Genomic DNA, 18,278 nt, shown 5'->3' on the forward strand with positions numbered 1-18,278 from the left:
CATAGCAATAAAAATTAAAGGGACATTAAATGTAGAAAATTAAATAAAATTTTTAAACTTAAAATAAATAGCTGCAACGTTTACCAGCCAAAAATGGAAATAATTAAAGGGGTTATCAGAGACAAAAAAAAAAAAAAAAAAAGTACGGCATACGCCCGGGCCCTTCACACTGAATATACTTAACTGGCTCCCTTCGCTGCTTCTGGTCCCCACACCTCCACTGCTGCTTCACCCCGTGCGCGGATCAAAACATTCAGTGTCGGAGGGGGTGCAGCCAATGGCAGGCGGTGGTGGGGATGAGCCTCCCTAGCATCGCGGGTGACTTTAGGGAGGCTTGTCCCCGGCTGCCATTGGCTCCCCCTTCCCCCGACACCGGATGTTTTCATTCGTGCACGGGGAGAAGTGCTTCCTTTGAGTCTCAGATAACCCCTTTAAGGAAAACAAATTGAAGTAATTGTTCCAATTGCTCTATTACCCAAAGCAGAGAACTGCAACTCTCAGCGCCCCCCAGCAACAAAATATATAGCTGGTCACAACTTCTCTCATGACCACAGCTTATCGCCAGGAGCTTTACCGGGGGTTGTTGTAATGAGACAAACCTTTTAGCATCTATCTTCTGTGTAAAGCCTATACAAAATGGCTTGTATTATTAGTGTGTTTTTTTTTTATCATTCAATTTACTGTGAAATTATATTTTTCTGTATCTGTAATGCTTTTCTAGATCATGGAAGCCATTACTATGTCACAAAGCATAACAAAGAAAGATAGTAATATGTTGCAAATACATAATCACTTAAAGGAGTTTTCTAGGTTTTACTAAGTAATGGCCTATCCCCATGATAGGCCATGACTAGCTGATTGGCAGGAGTACAACAACCCACACCTCTGCTGATCAGTTGTTTGAGTATAGCCCCTTTGCTATAGGCCGGTACCAGAATTATACAACAAGGAGAGGAAGGACCTCTTTGTTACAGCGCTGCTCACACTGAGGTCAATGCTAAGTCACTTAGTTAAGGATGGACAGCCTCTTCAATTGGGAACATGTTTCATAAGACACAAAAACATGACAGCTTCTAGTGAAGAGTAAATTAAATAAGATCAGAGTAACGTAAATAACATTAAAGGGGTTCTCTGGGAATTAAGAAAATGAAAATACTTAAATATTACTTTTAGTAGAAATGTACTCCCAAATACCTTTGATTAGTTATAATTGCTTGTTTTGTCTAAGGAGCAACATTTAGGAGGAATAAAATGGCCGCCGTCCTATTTGTGCACACAAAATCTGTCCTAATCACACAAGTGGATGAGTTACTTTACAACACTGAGGTAAAGAGCTGCCTCATCCTCCTCTCTACTTGTCAGGAATTATGATTCTGAATACAGCTGATGAGAACTTTAGCTGAATCTCTGTGGGTATGGAGTTCACGAGGAGACATGAAGTACAGACTGTACTTCATGTCTCCTCATGAACTCCATTTCCCACAGAATTAGATCTTATCAGCTGTATTCAGGATCATAATCCCTGACAAGTAGGAGGAGGAAGATGTGGCAGCTCTTTAGCTCAGTGTTGTGAAGTAACTTGTTCTGCTGTGCGATTTGGACAGGTTCTGTGTGTACTAATAGGACAGCAGTCATTTTATTCTCCTTGCTCCTCAGACAAAATAAGCCATTGTAACTAATGAAAGGTATTTGGGAATATATTTACAATAACCTAATATTTAAGTATTTTCAGTCATTTTATTTTCTTCATTCCCGGAGAAACCCTTTAACCTACGCAGATTCTTACATGTATGCTTCTAAGCCCCTCACAAAGGCGGCCACACATGTTCATAAAGGCATTTAGTAGTACTAGAAGCCAATTCCATGTAAATAAAGGTCATTGTGCCTACATTTTTGTAAGGCAATCTGTTCACTCTCAATCAGTGTTGGGCAATGAAGTCTTTGTAGGAACTTGATGTTATCTGCAAGGCACTGAATCACATCCTGACCAACATATCTCTAGTCTTGTTTAAACAATCAATCCCTTCCCTACCTCGTAGATCTATAGCAGACATTCTCCCGACAATACATCACAAGCACAACATTTAGTAAGATCTGGGCTTAAATCAGGTTACAGCTGAACTTTTTTTCAACCAAAAAAATGGTGTAACTGATGTTTCATGTATATCGTAAATATACGTATTTATTAAAACAGACATGTCAGGTGTGGTGAGATGTTCTCGTTAAGCTTCTGGGCCCAAATAAAAAAAATGTGTAAAAACTCCCACTCCCCCCCCCAAATACCAAGCTCCAGGCAAGATGACTATACAGAAACCTGGCCCTGTCAATAAAGAAGGAGAGACAGGAAGGCCTGGCAGAGGATGCAGAAGGAGTAGGAGCAAAGGTGCACAGAGTAGCTTGGGCCCATCCTCTGTGCACTTAACTGCTCATTTGTATCTTCCAGAATGCAGTAACGGATGGCATCATTATATTCAGTTACAAGGCATAGTGCCTGTTTAACAGTGAATTACCTGATGACAGATTCCCTTAAAATTTAAGAGAATCTGTCACCAAATACCTCCATATTAATCCAAGTGCAGTGACCAGGTATGTGCAGGTCTCATTGTTTCAGATGCTGTTTCCTCCATCCAGTTCGGTGCCCGCAAAACTGAGAAACACTTGATTTTATGATCAGCAAATGAGCTGCTTGGTGCAACAAGGGCATCGCTGTTTCTTTTAAGTCCTACTTCACATTTGCAGCAGGCGTTTTGGCAAGCTGTTGTAGCAGAGCACAGCCTACCAGAGCTCTCTGGTTTCAGCAAAGCCAGACAATGTCAGGATTCAGCCAGACAAATACCGCTGTGTGCATTCTGTTCATGAACTGCAATGACGGATCCAGAAAGCTCCAGCAGGCTGTTCTGTGCCAGGACAGCCTACCAGAACTCCTGCCACAAATGTGAAGCAGACCTAAGTCTTGGGTTCTTAAGCTAAAGCACCAAACCATTTTTTTTAATGAAATATTTTTATGGTGGCGCAGTACTGATATCTGGGGCGGGCATGGGTGCCGCATCTCCTACCATACTGCTGCTCTTCAGGATCCCTCCTTTGTTTCCTCCTGCACTGCAGGCCGTGGTCTGCTCTTCCTCATTCTCTGACTGTGCCTGCCCATCTCTTAAAAGGCCCTAGTGCACTCACCCTAATCTTCTCCAGTCTACAGCTGGCCGCCTTCCCCTAAGGGAGGGTGTCCGAGCAATAGGTGTATCTAGCTTGTTAGTCCTTGTGTAAGGTGTGCAGTTCCATTTCTCTGCCCGTGTACAGACCTTTGCAAGTTTACAGATTCTGACCCTCCACTGCCTGACCTGACCTCTGCCTGATTACTGTATTGAACCTTTGCTGCCTACCCTGACCTTGGAATTGTTTCACAGATTTTCACAAACTCTGCCTGCCACTGACTACGACTATGGTGTGATCCAACAGTGCTCTCCCCAGTGTTTCTAAACCCCTGTGAGTGAGCTGTCAACCATACCCAGACTACTCCAGGAAGTAGCGGCAAGGTGGCTACCCAGTAGCGAAGCCCAGATCCCCGTACAGGGGTTAAACAGTAAAAACCAGGGACCGCCAGGATAACGCCTTTAAGATTAGCCCACAGTTAAACCAGTTGGTTAACACAGTGGTTCCACGCCCATGTGTTTGGCGTTAGTATTGTACGCCAGTCATTCAAGGGAATGGATGGAACAGGTTTGTCAAGACAAGAACCACTGTTTTTAGTAGGTCATCACTCTATTGGTAGAGAAAAGGGTCCTAAGCAGAGGATCCCAGCCACAATGTCCATATACTCTAACAGGGCATAAGGAAACAGGTTGTCAAAATGAGACAACAGCTTCAAGGGTGTTATTTTTTGCTTTACAAACCCTAGTGGGAGCTAAGGTATGGCCCAGTTTCACAAACCCTGGTATTTGCAGGGCGAATATAACAAAGAGAATGCTTTAACTAGGTTATTGAATTGACATAATAGAACGAAAATATGAGTTGAACTAAAAAAAGAAAACAAGAAAAATACATAACTTTACAAGAACTACACAAACCTGAAGGCAGACCTTTCCCTCGCAGTCTGTCCCGGATTGCCTGGCTGCGATCAGGTTCCTTCTCCTTGGTGCCCGTCTGATCCAGCTGTACAGAATAGCAAATTATCAAAGACATAAGCAAATAGTTTATAAGAGAAAAAGTGCTAAGCTGACCATACATAAAAGTTTCATGTTCTGAGCAATCAGTCAACCTTCTGTATGGGGGTACCCTGACTATTCACCCTAAGCAGATGTCAGGGAAAATACATTTTATTCTAATAAACTTAATTAACAGCAAGTGGCACAGCATAGTAAAGATGACCGTAATGGATGACCTCTACTGGCAATGAGAAGCTCACAGTTACGTTGGACCTTTACCTAACTGTTCATTTATATTAATATCAATCATACTACTTATCATGGCACCAAACCATCTAGAAGAATTATATAAAAGGAACTTTGACAAATATGTACTAAACTTTAAAAAATAGAATATAAATTTTTCACACTATGGCCCAGATTTACTAATCTTAAATCTGGTGCAAGTCTAGACAGCCTTTCTAAGCTTACGCCATCTTTATCACAGCATCTGAGGCTGGATGATAGATGTGGTGCAGGGTTAGACACTTTTCTCTGACTCTATAAAAGCTATCGTTTGGCCTACTTTCAGACAGATTTTTATGCCAGAATTGTGGCGTATCTTAGGCCCTGCTCCTTCCCCACAAAGCTCCACCACCTTTCCGCTAAGCCCCACCCACTTTGTCAAGCATGTTGGAATGAAATGTAGAAACCCTATATAGGCCAACACTTTTTAGACAGATTTTTGTTGCAGACATATTCCTAAATCTGGGCCTATGCTTTTAACTCTTAATGGCCTTGAGAGTTCTCGATGTCATTTGCATACATACTGTTGATTTTCCTGTCTTGTTCAATACACAGATATTTCACAAGGAAAACTCTTCAGTTTACATTTAAAAAAAGTGAAACCTTTTTAACATTGTACTTTTATGCTGAGGCTGCATTACGGAGACTTGTACCTAAATCCTGAGGAGACCCTAACATACCCCCTTCTGATTTTAGCAATACCATTTTTAAACATAACTCACCCAAGTTAAGCTGCCAAGTACTAGCTTTACCAGCTGTTTGATGTAATAAAAGGAAGGTGCACAGTTGCTGTTGCGAATGTAGGCACTGCAGCCATCTAAAACAGTGCGTGTAGTCAGCCTTGTGATACAACTGTCATCACACATGTCCAGCAAAATACTGTTCAAGCGTTCCCCCAGTTTGATAGGCTGTATAAAACAAAACAAATATATCTATATCACACAACATAATGAAACATAATTAACAAGGGCAGGAAAACAAAGACATATAGGTGCGTGCAGTTATAAAGTAATCTTGAAGCGTATTTTGGCCAAGAATGACTATTCAAATAGCAACTTCCAGTGGCTGTGCACATCAGTCGCCTGTCTGCCGCAGGAGAAAAGCACTTGTCATACACCTTTACCTCCCCTCTCCACACTGAAATAAACATGCATACTTATTCCAACCAAGAATGCATATTTAGTAGAAGAGAGAATGTTATATGGCCAAATGAGCATTCGGTCATCTCAACACTGGAGTAAAAATATGGCACCCTGATACTTTTGCTGTGGGCATAACAACAAACATTTAAAGTAAAAAATAAAAATAAATTATAAAAATACAAAAAACGCCTATACAGTATATATAATAATACAGACATCAAAAAGAGTCAGATAAAAAAATAACAAGGAGAGATGGCGGGTGACGCTAGGGAGGCTTGTCCCAGTCACCGCCTGCCATTAGCTGCTCCCACTGTCAACGGATGTTTTCATCCGTGCATGAGAAGCAGCAGCGGCGATGCAGGGACCAGGATCGACATGGGGAGCCAGGTAAGTAGATTCAGTGTGAGGGGCCCGGGTATACGTGGGGGGGGGAGGAGGTGATTTCCAGGCTCGGATAACCCCTTTAACATGTCTCTATAGCCAAATTTTTTTTAATCTTTTCTAGGGGTACCATCATTTTTGTCCATTGTGCAATGTCTGATTTTATTTAGTTGATTTTCAGTAAATTTTTTATAATTACTTTTGTCAGTTTCAAGTTATTTCAGCGACATTGTAGGTTTTTCTTTCTTTAAGGCCTCATGAACACGACCGTTGCGTTTTTTGCGGTCTGCAAACCGCGGATCCGCAAAAAACGGAAGCCACTCATGTGCCTTCCGCTCATTGTAGAAATGCCTATTCTTGTCCGCAAAACGGACAAGAATAGAACATGCTATATTTTTTTTGCTCAGCCACGGAACGGTGCAACGGATGCGGACAGCACACGGAGTGAATGGGTTGAAGTGAATGGGTCCGCATCCGAGCCGCAAAAACTGCGGCTCAGATGTGGGACGAACAGCGGTCGTGTGCATGAGGCCTAAGAGAAGGGTAACAACAATTTTGTCTACTTGTGTGTAATCTATGCATTAGTTTGCAAATTGCTGTTGCATTGTGTTTCGTTTTGTATTTTCAGCGACGCACACCTGTGCATTTACTTTATTTTACAGGATGTGCTGACTAACTTTGTACCTTCCAAAAAGGTAAATTTGCTTATTGCTGCCCCTATGCTTTAGGTTTGAACTTGAAAATGTGCCAAACTGCCCCCAGCCTTCCCTTTTTGTTAAAAAATTTGGAACATATTTTTTTCAATAAAAATATGTCGGAAAAATATTGTGTTCAAAAATTTCTGTGCGTATATTTACCTGACTCTGAGGTACATTATAGTCTGCTCCCCAGTACAAGGTCATTCCAAGGGAATAAATGTGAATCTATTGGGGAAAGAAAGAACCATCATTACAAATACAAGAAGTTCCAATGCGTATGTAATTTACATTATATACACAAAACAACCTACAAACAATCTATATACAGGGGTGCTTGAAAGTTTGTGAACACTTCAGAATTTTCTATATTTCTTCATAAACTTGACCTAAAACTACACAAAATGTTAACAAATCCTTTGATTTGAAGGTTAATTAAAAGAGTTAGGTTTTTTTCAATCAATAGGATGACAATCAGGTATGAGTGGGAGACTTGTTTTCATTTAAAGAACAGGGATCAATCGAACTCTGACCTTCACAACACTTTTCTGGAAGTGTATCATGGGACAAACAAGGGAGATTTTTAAGGACCTCAGAAGAAGAGTTGTTGATACTCATCAGGCTGGAAAAGTTTAGTAAAAAATTTTTTGGACTCCACCAATCCACAGAACGAGATTGTGTACAAATAGAGGAATAGAGGAAATTCAGGACCATTATTACCCTTACCAGCATTAGTCGACAGCAACTAAATATCTTTCTCACATTACATAATGTTTATCAGGGTAAACCGAACAACAGTGGTGCGCGTTGAAGGATTTTAAGGAGAAATCCACTGCCCTCAAAAAAGAACATTGCTGCCCATCTGCAGTTTGCTGAAGATCACCTACACAAGTCAAAAGGCTTTTGCAACAATGTCTTATGGATGGATGAGACCATAATATAAATTTTTGGTTTAAATGAGAAGCATTATATGTTTGGAGAAAAGAAAACACTGCATTCTAGCACAAAAAAACTCATCCCATCTATAAAACATGGTGGTGGTAGTATCATGGTTTAGGTCTATTTTGCTCTGTCTGGGCCAGTATGGCTTGCCATCATTGATGGGACAATGAATTATTCTTTATAGCAGCAAATTCTAAAAGAAAATGTCAGGACATCTGTCACTCAGAGACTGTGGGTCATGCAGCAAGACAATGACCCTAAGCACACAAGTTGTTCTACCATAGAATAGTTAAACATGAATAATGATAATGTTTCGGAATGGCCAAGTCAAAGTTCTGATCTTAATCCAATTGAAATGTTGTGGAAGGACCTCAAGCGAGCAGTTCATGGGAGGAAACCCACTAACATAACAGAATTGAAGCTGTATTGTAAGATGGAAGGGGTTAAAATTCCTCCATTCCATTGTGTAGGACTAATCAACTATTACCAGAAACGTTTAGTTGCAGTTATTGCTGTACAAGGGGGTCACACATACTTTTGCCATTCACAGATGTGTGATACTGGATCATTTTCCTCAATAAATAAACAAAGTCTAATATTTTTGACTCATTTGTTTGATCAACTTTTAGGACTTGTGTGAAAATCTGATGTAGTTTTAGGTCAAATTTATGCAGAAAAATAGACATTTTTGAAGGGTTCACAAACTTTCATGGACCACTGTACATATACAGCAAAAGAGTTTTACAAGATTATCAATATTATCAATATTGATGGCTTATCCTCAGGAATTGTCATCAATATCAGATCATTGGAAATCTGACACCCTGCAGCCCCGCTGATTGGCTATTTGAGGAGGCTGCAGCGCTCTGGCGAGTGCTGCAGCCTCCTCACAGCTTACCAAGCATAGTGGCTGTGCGGGTGGTATTGCAGCTCAGGCACATTCCCTTGAATGGAACGGAGCTGCAACTAGGCCATGTGACTGAGGAAAGTGACATCACTGGCATAGGAATGGGACGCAGTGTTCAGTGGAGTTCAATTGATCGGGGAGGGGGGGGGGGGAGAAGAGGACATTAATATATAAATCACAGAAAACCCCTTTAAACAAAGTTCTAAGGCTACTCTAAGAAAAACGTGACCTTTTTACTCAAACTTTAATGTAACAAGACTGCAAACATATAACAAAAACAACAAACACAATATATATAGTAAATGATATGAACAGCGGAACTATAATAATAACCTTCTGTGGCCCAGGAACAATGCACAAAACCTGGGACGTTCCTTACTTCTTCAGTTTTAAATGTTATATTTACAAATGGCCACTTATTGTGTCCATAGATAAACATTATATTTTACAGTTCGGTTAGGGCTACATGGCCACTGTGCGTGTACTTCTACCGAAAAGCAACTTGTAGAACTTTTCTGCAACTCTTCCTAGGCTAGTGACGTTACGTTCATCAGTCACGTGGCCTAGGCGCCGCTCCGCCCCATAGAAGTGAATGGGGCTGAGCTGCAATACCAAGCGCAGCCGCTGTACAATGTACGGTGCTATGCTTGGTAACTAGTGTTGAGAGAACTTCTGTTCTCAAGTATGGCATACAAAGTTTGGGTTCAGGATATGTAAGAATTCTTTTATGGAATTCGCTACCACAGACCATACCTTATGGTCCGTGGTAGCGGAATCCATAACGGAATTTTTAGATAACCCGAACCCGAAACTTGTACGCCAGAACTTGAAAACAGAAGTTCGCTCATCCCTATTGGTAACCTGTGAGGAGGCCGCAGAGCTCACTGCAGGGGTGGCAGTAGTGGGACCCCTACCACATGGAAAACCCTTTTAATGGAAAACATGAAGCAAGCCATGACGCTAGAGTCAACAAAGCCAAAAGCTGGAAATTCACATTAGATGCTAATCAGCCAAAACTCACGATTTCAGCATGCTGTCTGAACACTGAATGCATATGAGGGCCTCCCGACTCTCCCCAACAGCAATGTTGGGGAAATAAGAATTGAGCATGTAGGGCAGGTGTGGGCAACCTCCGGCACTCCAGTTGTTGTGAAACTACAACTCCCAGCATGCATACTTGCTCTGCTCTTCTTAGAACTCTGATAAAAATGAACAGAGCATGCTGAGAATTGTACTTTCACAACTGGAGTGCCGAAGTTTGCTGACCCCTGATGTAGGGTTTCAATTGCCCAATCGTTCTATTCTCGGGAAGAAAAGCCGTTGCCTGAGCAGGCTCAACATAGGCTCAGGAATGAGTGTGGTGGGCTGAAGACAGCAATGTATATGTTCAGACTAACGCTGTTAAAAATATCACTTTCACTTCTGCTAATATTGTCACGTGTAAATTTGACTGCATTTGTATGGCATGGAAGGAAAATGACATTTTAGGGGCTCATGCAAATGAGCATGTGTGCCCAATGCCTGTGCTGCAGATCGCAAATAGTGGTCCGCGATGCACGGGTACCGGCCAAGTGTGCGCCGCCTGTGGATGCAGACCAATTCACAAGATAATTTTCTGTTCCACACCGCAAAAAAAAATTGAATATGTTCTATTTTTTGCTTTGCGGAGGCACAGACTGAAATCCCACAAAACTGCTTCGTAGTGCTTCCGATCCGTGCCTCCCCACCACTCCGTATCTTGCGAATTGCAGACCCATTCAAGTGAGTGCATATGGACTGCACATGGCTGGTGCTCGTATATTGCGGACCCGCTGTTTGCAATACGGGCACGGGGCACACACGCTCATGTGCATGAGCCCCAAGACTGAAGTATAAGCTAGCATTTGACATCAATATGAAACCTATTATTATTGTTATCTTTAGCATTACTACTTTTATTATGCAAAAAATATGGGTGATGCTAGCAAGATTATGTGCTTTTCCTTTAGGGCTTATACACACTAGCACATTTTTTTCCTTGTCCGTTCCATGACTCTGTGTGCGTTCGGTGTCCGTATGTCCGCTCCGTAAAAAAAGAACATGGCCCATTATTGTCTGCATTGCGGGCAAGGATAGGGCTGTTCTATTAGGGGCCAGCCATTCCGTTCCGCAAAATGCAAGCGGCTGATATCTGTGTTTTGCGCATCCGCAAATTGCAGACCGCAAAACATCCAGCGGTCATGTGCATGAGCCCTTATAGTATAGAAAGGGTTACAGCCAGCTCACCTCGACGTCCTGCACAGCGGTGCACGGAGCGGACTCAAGCCAGTCCTGGTTGAAGATAGGAGAAATAGAAAAAATGCTCCAGAACCACGATGGATAATGTGAAAATCCCGGTCTTTATTGTCACCAAAATTCAGGTAGATACAGCAAACAGTGACACTGGTGCCCACCGGTTCCCAAGATCTACGCGTTTCGAACTGTCGTGTTCTTAGTCATGAGCCCTTATACTTTCTTTTGCCGGATAACTGTTAATGTTTTTAGGTTTAAAAGTCTGTATATTTTAAGCAGCCCCCTGCTCCTGATAAAGATAAAGGTGTTCGGTAGACAACATCAGAGGACAGAAATTTACTCTTAACATTTCTAGGTCTCTCCTTTGAAATTTGGGCTTCAAAGGATTTAAAATCTTTAACTCTAGGGATGTAACACTTTCATCGCCTGAGGGGAAAATGTGGTTTATGCTACAATTCATTAATTTTGCAGTGGTGTATAGCATGCAGCATACAAGTACACCAGCAGGGTTGCCAACGAGAATTTTTCTGGACAAATTATCCCCAAATTATGGACAGCCAACTTTTTATTTTTTACTACGGACATACTGGAAAACTATAATAAATGATAAAGATTATAAGTAATACATGTCTGTAGCTCAATATACTGATAAGAAATTACAATGATTTACTATAAAATTATAATTACCACCAAAATAATCTAGTCAAATACAAACAGCCTTAAAAAAAATAAAAAAATCATAAATCACAGAGACACAGGAAAAAGGTTGCTTATTTTTACGAACTGTCCAGAAATATCTGGATGGGTAACCTGTACACCAGTGTAACTCCTTCTACAGCAGAAAAGCAGTTTCAGGGAACGTTGTATGTATGAAACTTCATATTTTTAATCGCAGATATTAAATTTCTCAAATGATGTCAAGTTCCTTTTTTCCTTTTAATTAATGAGATATGCAAAAGCAGCCAATCTAGTGCCATCATTCTCATTGCTTTATGGCAATTATTTCAAAACACATTGGCAGCTGCTTATACAGAACCTCTTTCCCCAGTGAGTAGAGCACTGGAGTAACATGGGCCAAATGTATTAATTTGACGCATCCTTTGGCAGTCCATGCCCCAAAAAAGCTAATCTATGCCAGCTATGAGCTGACGTAGACTTGTACTATAATTTAAAGGGGTTTTTCACGCTCCTAATATTAAATGACCTATCCCTCAGATATGTCATTAACCTAACGCAAATTCCGTACATGTATGGCGTTATGCTCAAGGGCTTGTATGGAGCGGGCTTCTGGGCGGAAAACCACTCCATGCGCAGTAGGTGCCAGCTGTATAATACAGCAAGCATCTCGCTGTAATGACACTGAAACAGGCTATTTAACCCCTCAGATGCTACATTCAATAACGATCTGTGGACAGTAGTGGTGCTCCAATCTGTTAATATGACAGCCTGGGGCCTGCTGAAAGTTTCCAGGTGTAATCACAAAACAGCTCAGCAGGCAGAGTGGCAGAAACCTTTTAAAAGATCTCAGGTTCTAGCCCCTTAAGGGGACTAAAAGTTATTACCATATGTGTCGCTTTATAAGACGCACCCCAGGTTCAGACAACAGGAAATTAGAACCCACTAAAATACATTGGGTAAGCAATAGTCTGTGTCCTTTCTACTACCTATGGCCATAAACATAACATGGATGTTCTCCATTTGACTCTCCAATAACCTTGCCCACTAAGCTTGGAAAATTTTCCAAGTCTTTGAAAAAGGAGGTGGAGAAAAGAGGTTAACTGACTACTACGGTGGTGGAAGCAAAGCATCAGTCAGGCTATTCCATGCACATAAGATTGTAACATATCCCATCAAAATTGGTAGAATACTTTTCAAAGACCTCATGGACATAGCCAGCTTAATACACAAGAACGTATATGGTTGTGTCCAGCCACCATTAGCTTTGGATCATTTGAAAACTTTGTTAAAATCCCATCTGGTTGCTTTTAATCGTGGGCAAGTGTCTGGCAGTTGGCCAAGTCCTACACATTTTCTTTGACCTCTTTTACTCTCTCACCTTGTTTTAACTACTCTCTTTACTGCCATAAAACTTATATGGACTACAGATATTGCCATTAACTTACCACCAGTGGAACATTCCTTTGCTAACCAATGTAATGTTAACTTAAAAATTCAGTATAAGCTACTACTGTATACTAATAGCATGTATTTTTCTTTTTTTAAACACTGTACAATGGTAGCCTGGAAGGAGTGTGTGGAAGATGGGAGTGATTGGGGCCCCGACACATCGACTACAGTAGCAATCCTTACACCGATACCCCCCTAGTGCAATGCAGTGAGAGTAGGGCGCACCCTTTCCTCCCACAGGTCGCACCTTAATGTTGGGGCTCCTGCCTGATGGTGATTGGGGTGCCCGTGGTTATGGGTGTTTTGGCAGAGTACAAGGCAGGAGTATAGATGCAGATACAATGGCTGACAAATGGTGTTGGAGTCAGTGACCAGGCCAGTTGGTGCAAATAAATAGGTCTCTCCTTACTAAAAAGTGTAGAATAGGAGGAGTAGTTCAACAGTATCATGGCACAGTTCCAAGCCATTTATAACACAGTAGAATCGTTCCTCAATAGCAATGTATGGATGACAGCAATGATGGGGGATGTGGCACTTCTTTAAGTCTTTCTGCAGAACCATTTGGCTGGCAATAAAGTTCTTGTAAATGTTCTTTAATTCCCAGGCTAAGGAATACAGACTTAAATGGTAACTAACTGTCAAACAACTTATTCTCAAAGGTCACTTTAAGTGATCCTCAACAAATCTGTCAATCAGTTTGATTAAAAAAGTTCATGTTATCCACCCTAAAACCTCACTAGGCCTCTAGTGGTCTCTCTTCTAGAAATTCTGCCATCCACTCACTGGTACTAGGTGAATTCTATCCTTAGCAGCATAGATGGACTGAAGGAAGTGGTGTGTCTTTCTTCACTGGCTGTCTCCAGAACTCAGTGTGCTTCTGAGCTCAGTGCAGAGGACTCTTCCCCATCCAAAGGTCAGAGCTTGAACACTGAAGAATGCTCAGCTTCTCAGAGTGCTGTTTTCTGTGTAAGACAGCATCTTCCCTCTAGTACATAGTAAGTGCATTTTTCACTCCAGTCATAATAGAATATAATTATGTTTAGAATTAATTTATATTTGGAATTTAGAATTCATTCCTTGTCCCGTACATGCTGTAATCAATAAGTGTCTTTTGTGTTCTGAATCTTTCCCCTCATAAACTCTCCCTCTCCCCCATAAACTGTCTTCTGTGACCTGCAATTATTTTCCATTGTCTATGATATCATGATAGCACAATGGTGTAGCTAGAAGTCAATATTAACAGACCAGAGCACTGGGGAAGGTTGGAATCCAGTTGGAATGGATCCTCACACTGTCGCCAACAAAAGCAGAAGGTAATTTCTCAGAAGCGCTAAAACTCAGTTACCCTATAAAATACTGCTGGCCAGACCATCTCAAAGTGTGAAAATGTATGATGGCAAAATTCCCTCTGACAGCAGCAAAGTCTATAACTATATTAGCCTTAAACGAGCACAGACCTTTGCTGACTGACTCCAATCCATGGCCTTGCAGTTCCTGGACCTTCTAATTTTCCTTCTCTTTCTCTCTCTATAGAGCACTTTGGGTGAAGCTGCAACTGTCTCAGAGATGATGGCATGTGTGCTCTTAGCAGCAAATCTAGGCTAGAACTCTCTCTACTATGTAGGGATGGATCCCAGTCCATCTCCTAGCAACCTAAAGGGACTGAGTCAAGGTTGCTACCCTTCCCTATCCATACTATACTACTGAGTAAGCAAACACAAGTACAATATATCTCAACATTTTATTTAACAATCCAGCAACAAAACCATAAACATTTTTGCAGTGTTACTGCAAATGCAAAGTGAGTGCAGAGAACACAGATCATTAGTAAGTCAACATGAAACAAAGAAACGTCGGCAGATTTTTTTAGGAATCAAATTACAGCAGTTACATGGTCTTCCTTCTAAACCTAATGAAAATGTCCAATATAATAAAATGTCATCCGTGGTATGGTCAAGACACAGTAGCCCAATGAAATGATTTGAGGCGGTTGTACCGCAGACTGCCTTTGAAAAGCTATGGTTGTCCGAGCAGACATTTCTGGCAAACAACGTAGGAAAATACTACTACATTCCTCATGGTTTCCATATTGACTCATTTGTATAACACTCGTGCCAATCTGTGTTTCCAACATAGTTAAAGGGACAAGAATATAAATAATTAGGTATAAAGAACTCACAAAAGAAACCAAACTAAACTAACAACTGCAGACCATAGCGAGACGGGGCAGTAATGAGGGAAGCTGTACACAATTCATGAAGAAATAGTGTTAATATTTCAATTATACACTTTTTTCCATGTATTACCTGATGTCGCACCCATATTTAAATCTAGCCAGTGTGGAGACAGTCACACCATAGCTGCTATAAAACAATTATACAGAGATAACCGATTTGTTGAAAAGGGGGTTTTACTGTTGCTAATAGGAGGTTAATAGATCCAATACAACTGTGTAAGGCTACTTTCACACTAGCGTTTAAGTTTTCCGGTATTGAGTTCTGTCATAGGGGCTCAATACCGGAAAAAAACGCTTCCGTTTTGTCCCCATTCATTGTCAATGGGGACAAAACTGAAACGGACAGAACGGAACGCTCCAAAATGCATTTCGTTCCATTTAGTTGCGTTCCCATACCGGAGGGAAAACCGCAACATGTTATATTTTGCTTTCCGTCCTGGGATGCGCAGCAAGGTGGATCTGGCATTACCCCCAAAGCAAGTCAATGGGGACGGGTCCGTTTTCTCTGCCACAATAGAAAATGGATCTGTCCCCCATTGACTTTCAATAGGGGTAATGGCAGATCCGTCTTGGCAATGTTAAAAATACGTTAAAGATAATACAACATGATCCATTCAAAACGGATGCAGACGGTTGTATTATCAGTAACAGAAGCGTTTTTGCTGGACCTCCTGGAAAGTGACAGTAGCCTAATAGTAGTCAAATCCTGCCAGTGATTGCTAATCTCAGCGGCCAACCAGAGATAAGTGGAAACAAAGTTTTGCTTTCACTGCAGAGTCCATCTGGGAGTTCACTGCTAAAGAGATTGAGCTATGTGCATTCACAGCTGCTGACATGGACCTGATAATGTGAACAAATCTTCAGTTGCTAAGACCTAAGGGGCCAAATTTTGACAGGGCTTCAGACAACATGAATCATTTTGTCCATTATATTCTAGGTTTACAAGTCTACTGCAGCTCTAACGTCTAATTTACCAATAAAGTAATATGCTTAAAATTCAGCCTCAGGACCTCCTGGCTTCATATTCTATATTTACCCAACCCTCTGAGCCAGAAGGCCCCACAATGGTCAAGGACAAGTGGAGTTCCCTTACTGAAGTGAGGCCTTTCTGTGCTTTGGTGTCACACAAGCATCTCCCAGAACCCTTCTGACTTTTAGAAGGTACAACAATAAGTTATCATGCTGAAAATTGCTTGTGATAAACATATACACAAAAGTTACATGAGTGACATAGAAAATACTTAAATATGAACGCAAATGTTTCACCTATCAGTGCGATCAGATAACCTGTGATTCCTGCCACCCAGGGTCTTCACTCCTGGGGCACTTCTGCACTTTGATACCACGCAGCTATTCAGTGCTCAGACCATACGCCGCACACTGAATCAAATTGGTCTGCATGGCGGTCATCCCAGAAGGAAGCCTCTTCTAAAGATGATGCTCAAGAAAGCCCGGAAACAGTTTGCTGAAGACATGCAGATTAAGGACATGGATTATTGGAACCATGTCCTGGGGTGTGATGAGACCAATATAAACTTATTTGGTTCAGATGGTGTCAAGCGTGTGTGGCGGCAACCAGGTGAGTAGTACAAAGACAAGTGTGTCTTACCTACAGTCAAGCATGGTGGTGGCAGTGTCATGGTATGGGGCTGCAAGAGTGCTGCCGGCTGTGGGGAGCTACAGTTCATTGAGGGAACCATGAATGACAACATGTACTGTGACGTACTGAAGCAGAGCATGATCCCCTCCCTTCTGAAACTGGGCTTCAGGGCAGTATCCTAACATGATGACCCCAAACACACCTCCAAGACAACCACTGCTTTGCTAAAGACACTGAGGGTAAAGGTGCTGGACTGGCCAAGCATGTCTCTAGAAGGAGGATGAGTGCAAGGTCTCTAACATCCACCGGCTCCGTGATGTCATCATGGAGGAGTGGAAGAGGATTCCAGTGCCAACCTGTGAAGCTCTAGTGAACTCAATGCCCAAGAGAGTTAAGGCAGTGCTGGAAGATAATGGTGGCCACAAAAAATATTGACACTTTGGGCACAATTTGGCCGTTTTCACTTAGGGGTGTACTCACTTTTTTTTTGCCAGCGGTTTAGACATTAATGGCTGTGTGTTGAGTTATTTTGAGGGCACACCAAGTGTACACTGTTTTACAAGCTGTACACCGACTACTTTACATTGGGGTGTACTCACTTTTGTGAGATACTGTATCTTTGTAGATCAGCTGAGCTAGCCCTACAAGGAAGTGTGTCTGGTTTATCAGAGAATTTCCTTTTGACAGCTTTCCTTTCAGGGCTTATTCACATGACCATACCTGTTTTTGAGACCAGATTGTCTCCGGTGTATAAATGCCTATTCTTGTCCGCAATTATGGACAAGTTCTCTCTTTTTATGTGGGGCCACCGAACAGAAGTACAGAGGCGGACAGCACATGGTGCGCTGTCTACATCTTTTGCGGTCACATTGAAATAAAAGAGAGTCTGCATCCATTCCGCAATTTGAGGACACAAAAATACGGTCTGAATGAGCCCTAAGGCTAGATTCTTGGGTGCACCAATTTCAGCCCCCGTTTTCTCTTTCCTGTTTTGTACTGTCTGAGAATTATAAGCAGAAGGCAACATTTTTACACCGTTATCTAGTAACAGTGCAATAAAAAAAAATACAGGAAAAAAGAAGTAGATACTTGTACGCAAACCAACCATGACTCAGTCCAGTTAATAACTACTACTTTTAGAAACATGAAAGAAAAAGCCTTGTGCACTCAACTGAAGCAAGAGCTCTCTCACCCACTTTACCTGAAACAGATAACGTAGAGAAGCAGACGAGGGCAGGCAGGAAATAGGGCAGTAAATACTCTGCAGCCCACACTGAGAGAACATTATATATAAAGAAACCTCTACTAGACATATTGTATACGGCTGCTCTTTTGCCTTCTCATAAAGAGCCTTTGCGTTATTGACTCGAGTCAGATGACCATGCAATACTTTTTATATTCAATTAGAGCTCAAATGAACAAAAATATTTGGTTAGTTATGCTAATAGGGTACTTTAGTTTAAAAAGATCACACTTTGGCCTCATGCAAACGACCGTTGTTGTGTTCCGTGTCCGTTGTTCCGTTTTCTGTGATTTTCTGCGGACCCATT

The 18,278-nt window shown here is 41.6% G+C and overlaps 1 protein-coding gene across 8 annotated transcripts in view; it reads right to left on the reverse strand.

Annotated features, from left to right (window-relative positions):
- The window catches only part of PTPN13 (protein tyrosine phosphatase non-receptor type 13), a 266,849-nt gene that overhangs the window by 143,490 nt on the left and 105,081 nt on the right, over positions 1–18,278 (reverse strand). For all 8 annotated transcript variants that reach the window (XM_040417981.1, XM_040417980.1, XM_040417978.1 and 5 more), the window contains exons 4-6: positions 6,808–6,873; positions 5,150–5,335; positions 4,065–4,149 (exon numbers count right to left, since the gene is read on the reverse strand). In XM_040417981.1, the coding sequence (XP_040273915.1) occupies positions 4,065–4,149; positions 5,150–5,335; positions 6,808–6,873 (337 nt within the window). The remainder of the gene's footprint in view (positions 1–4,064; positions 4,150–5,149; positions 5,336–6,807; positions 6,874–18,278) is intronic.

Source organism: Bufo bufo, chromosome 2 (genome assembly GCF_905171765.1).
Source record: "Bufo bufo chromosome 2, aBufBuf1.1, whole genome shotgun sequence".
In the NCBI taxonomy this organism is placed as follows: Eukaryota; Metazoa; Chordata; class Amphibia; order Anura; family Bufonidae; genus Bufo; species Bufo bufo.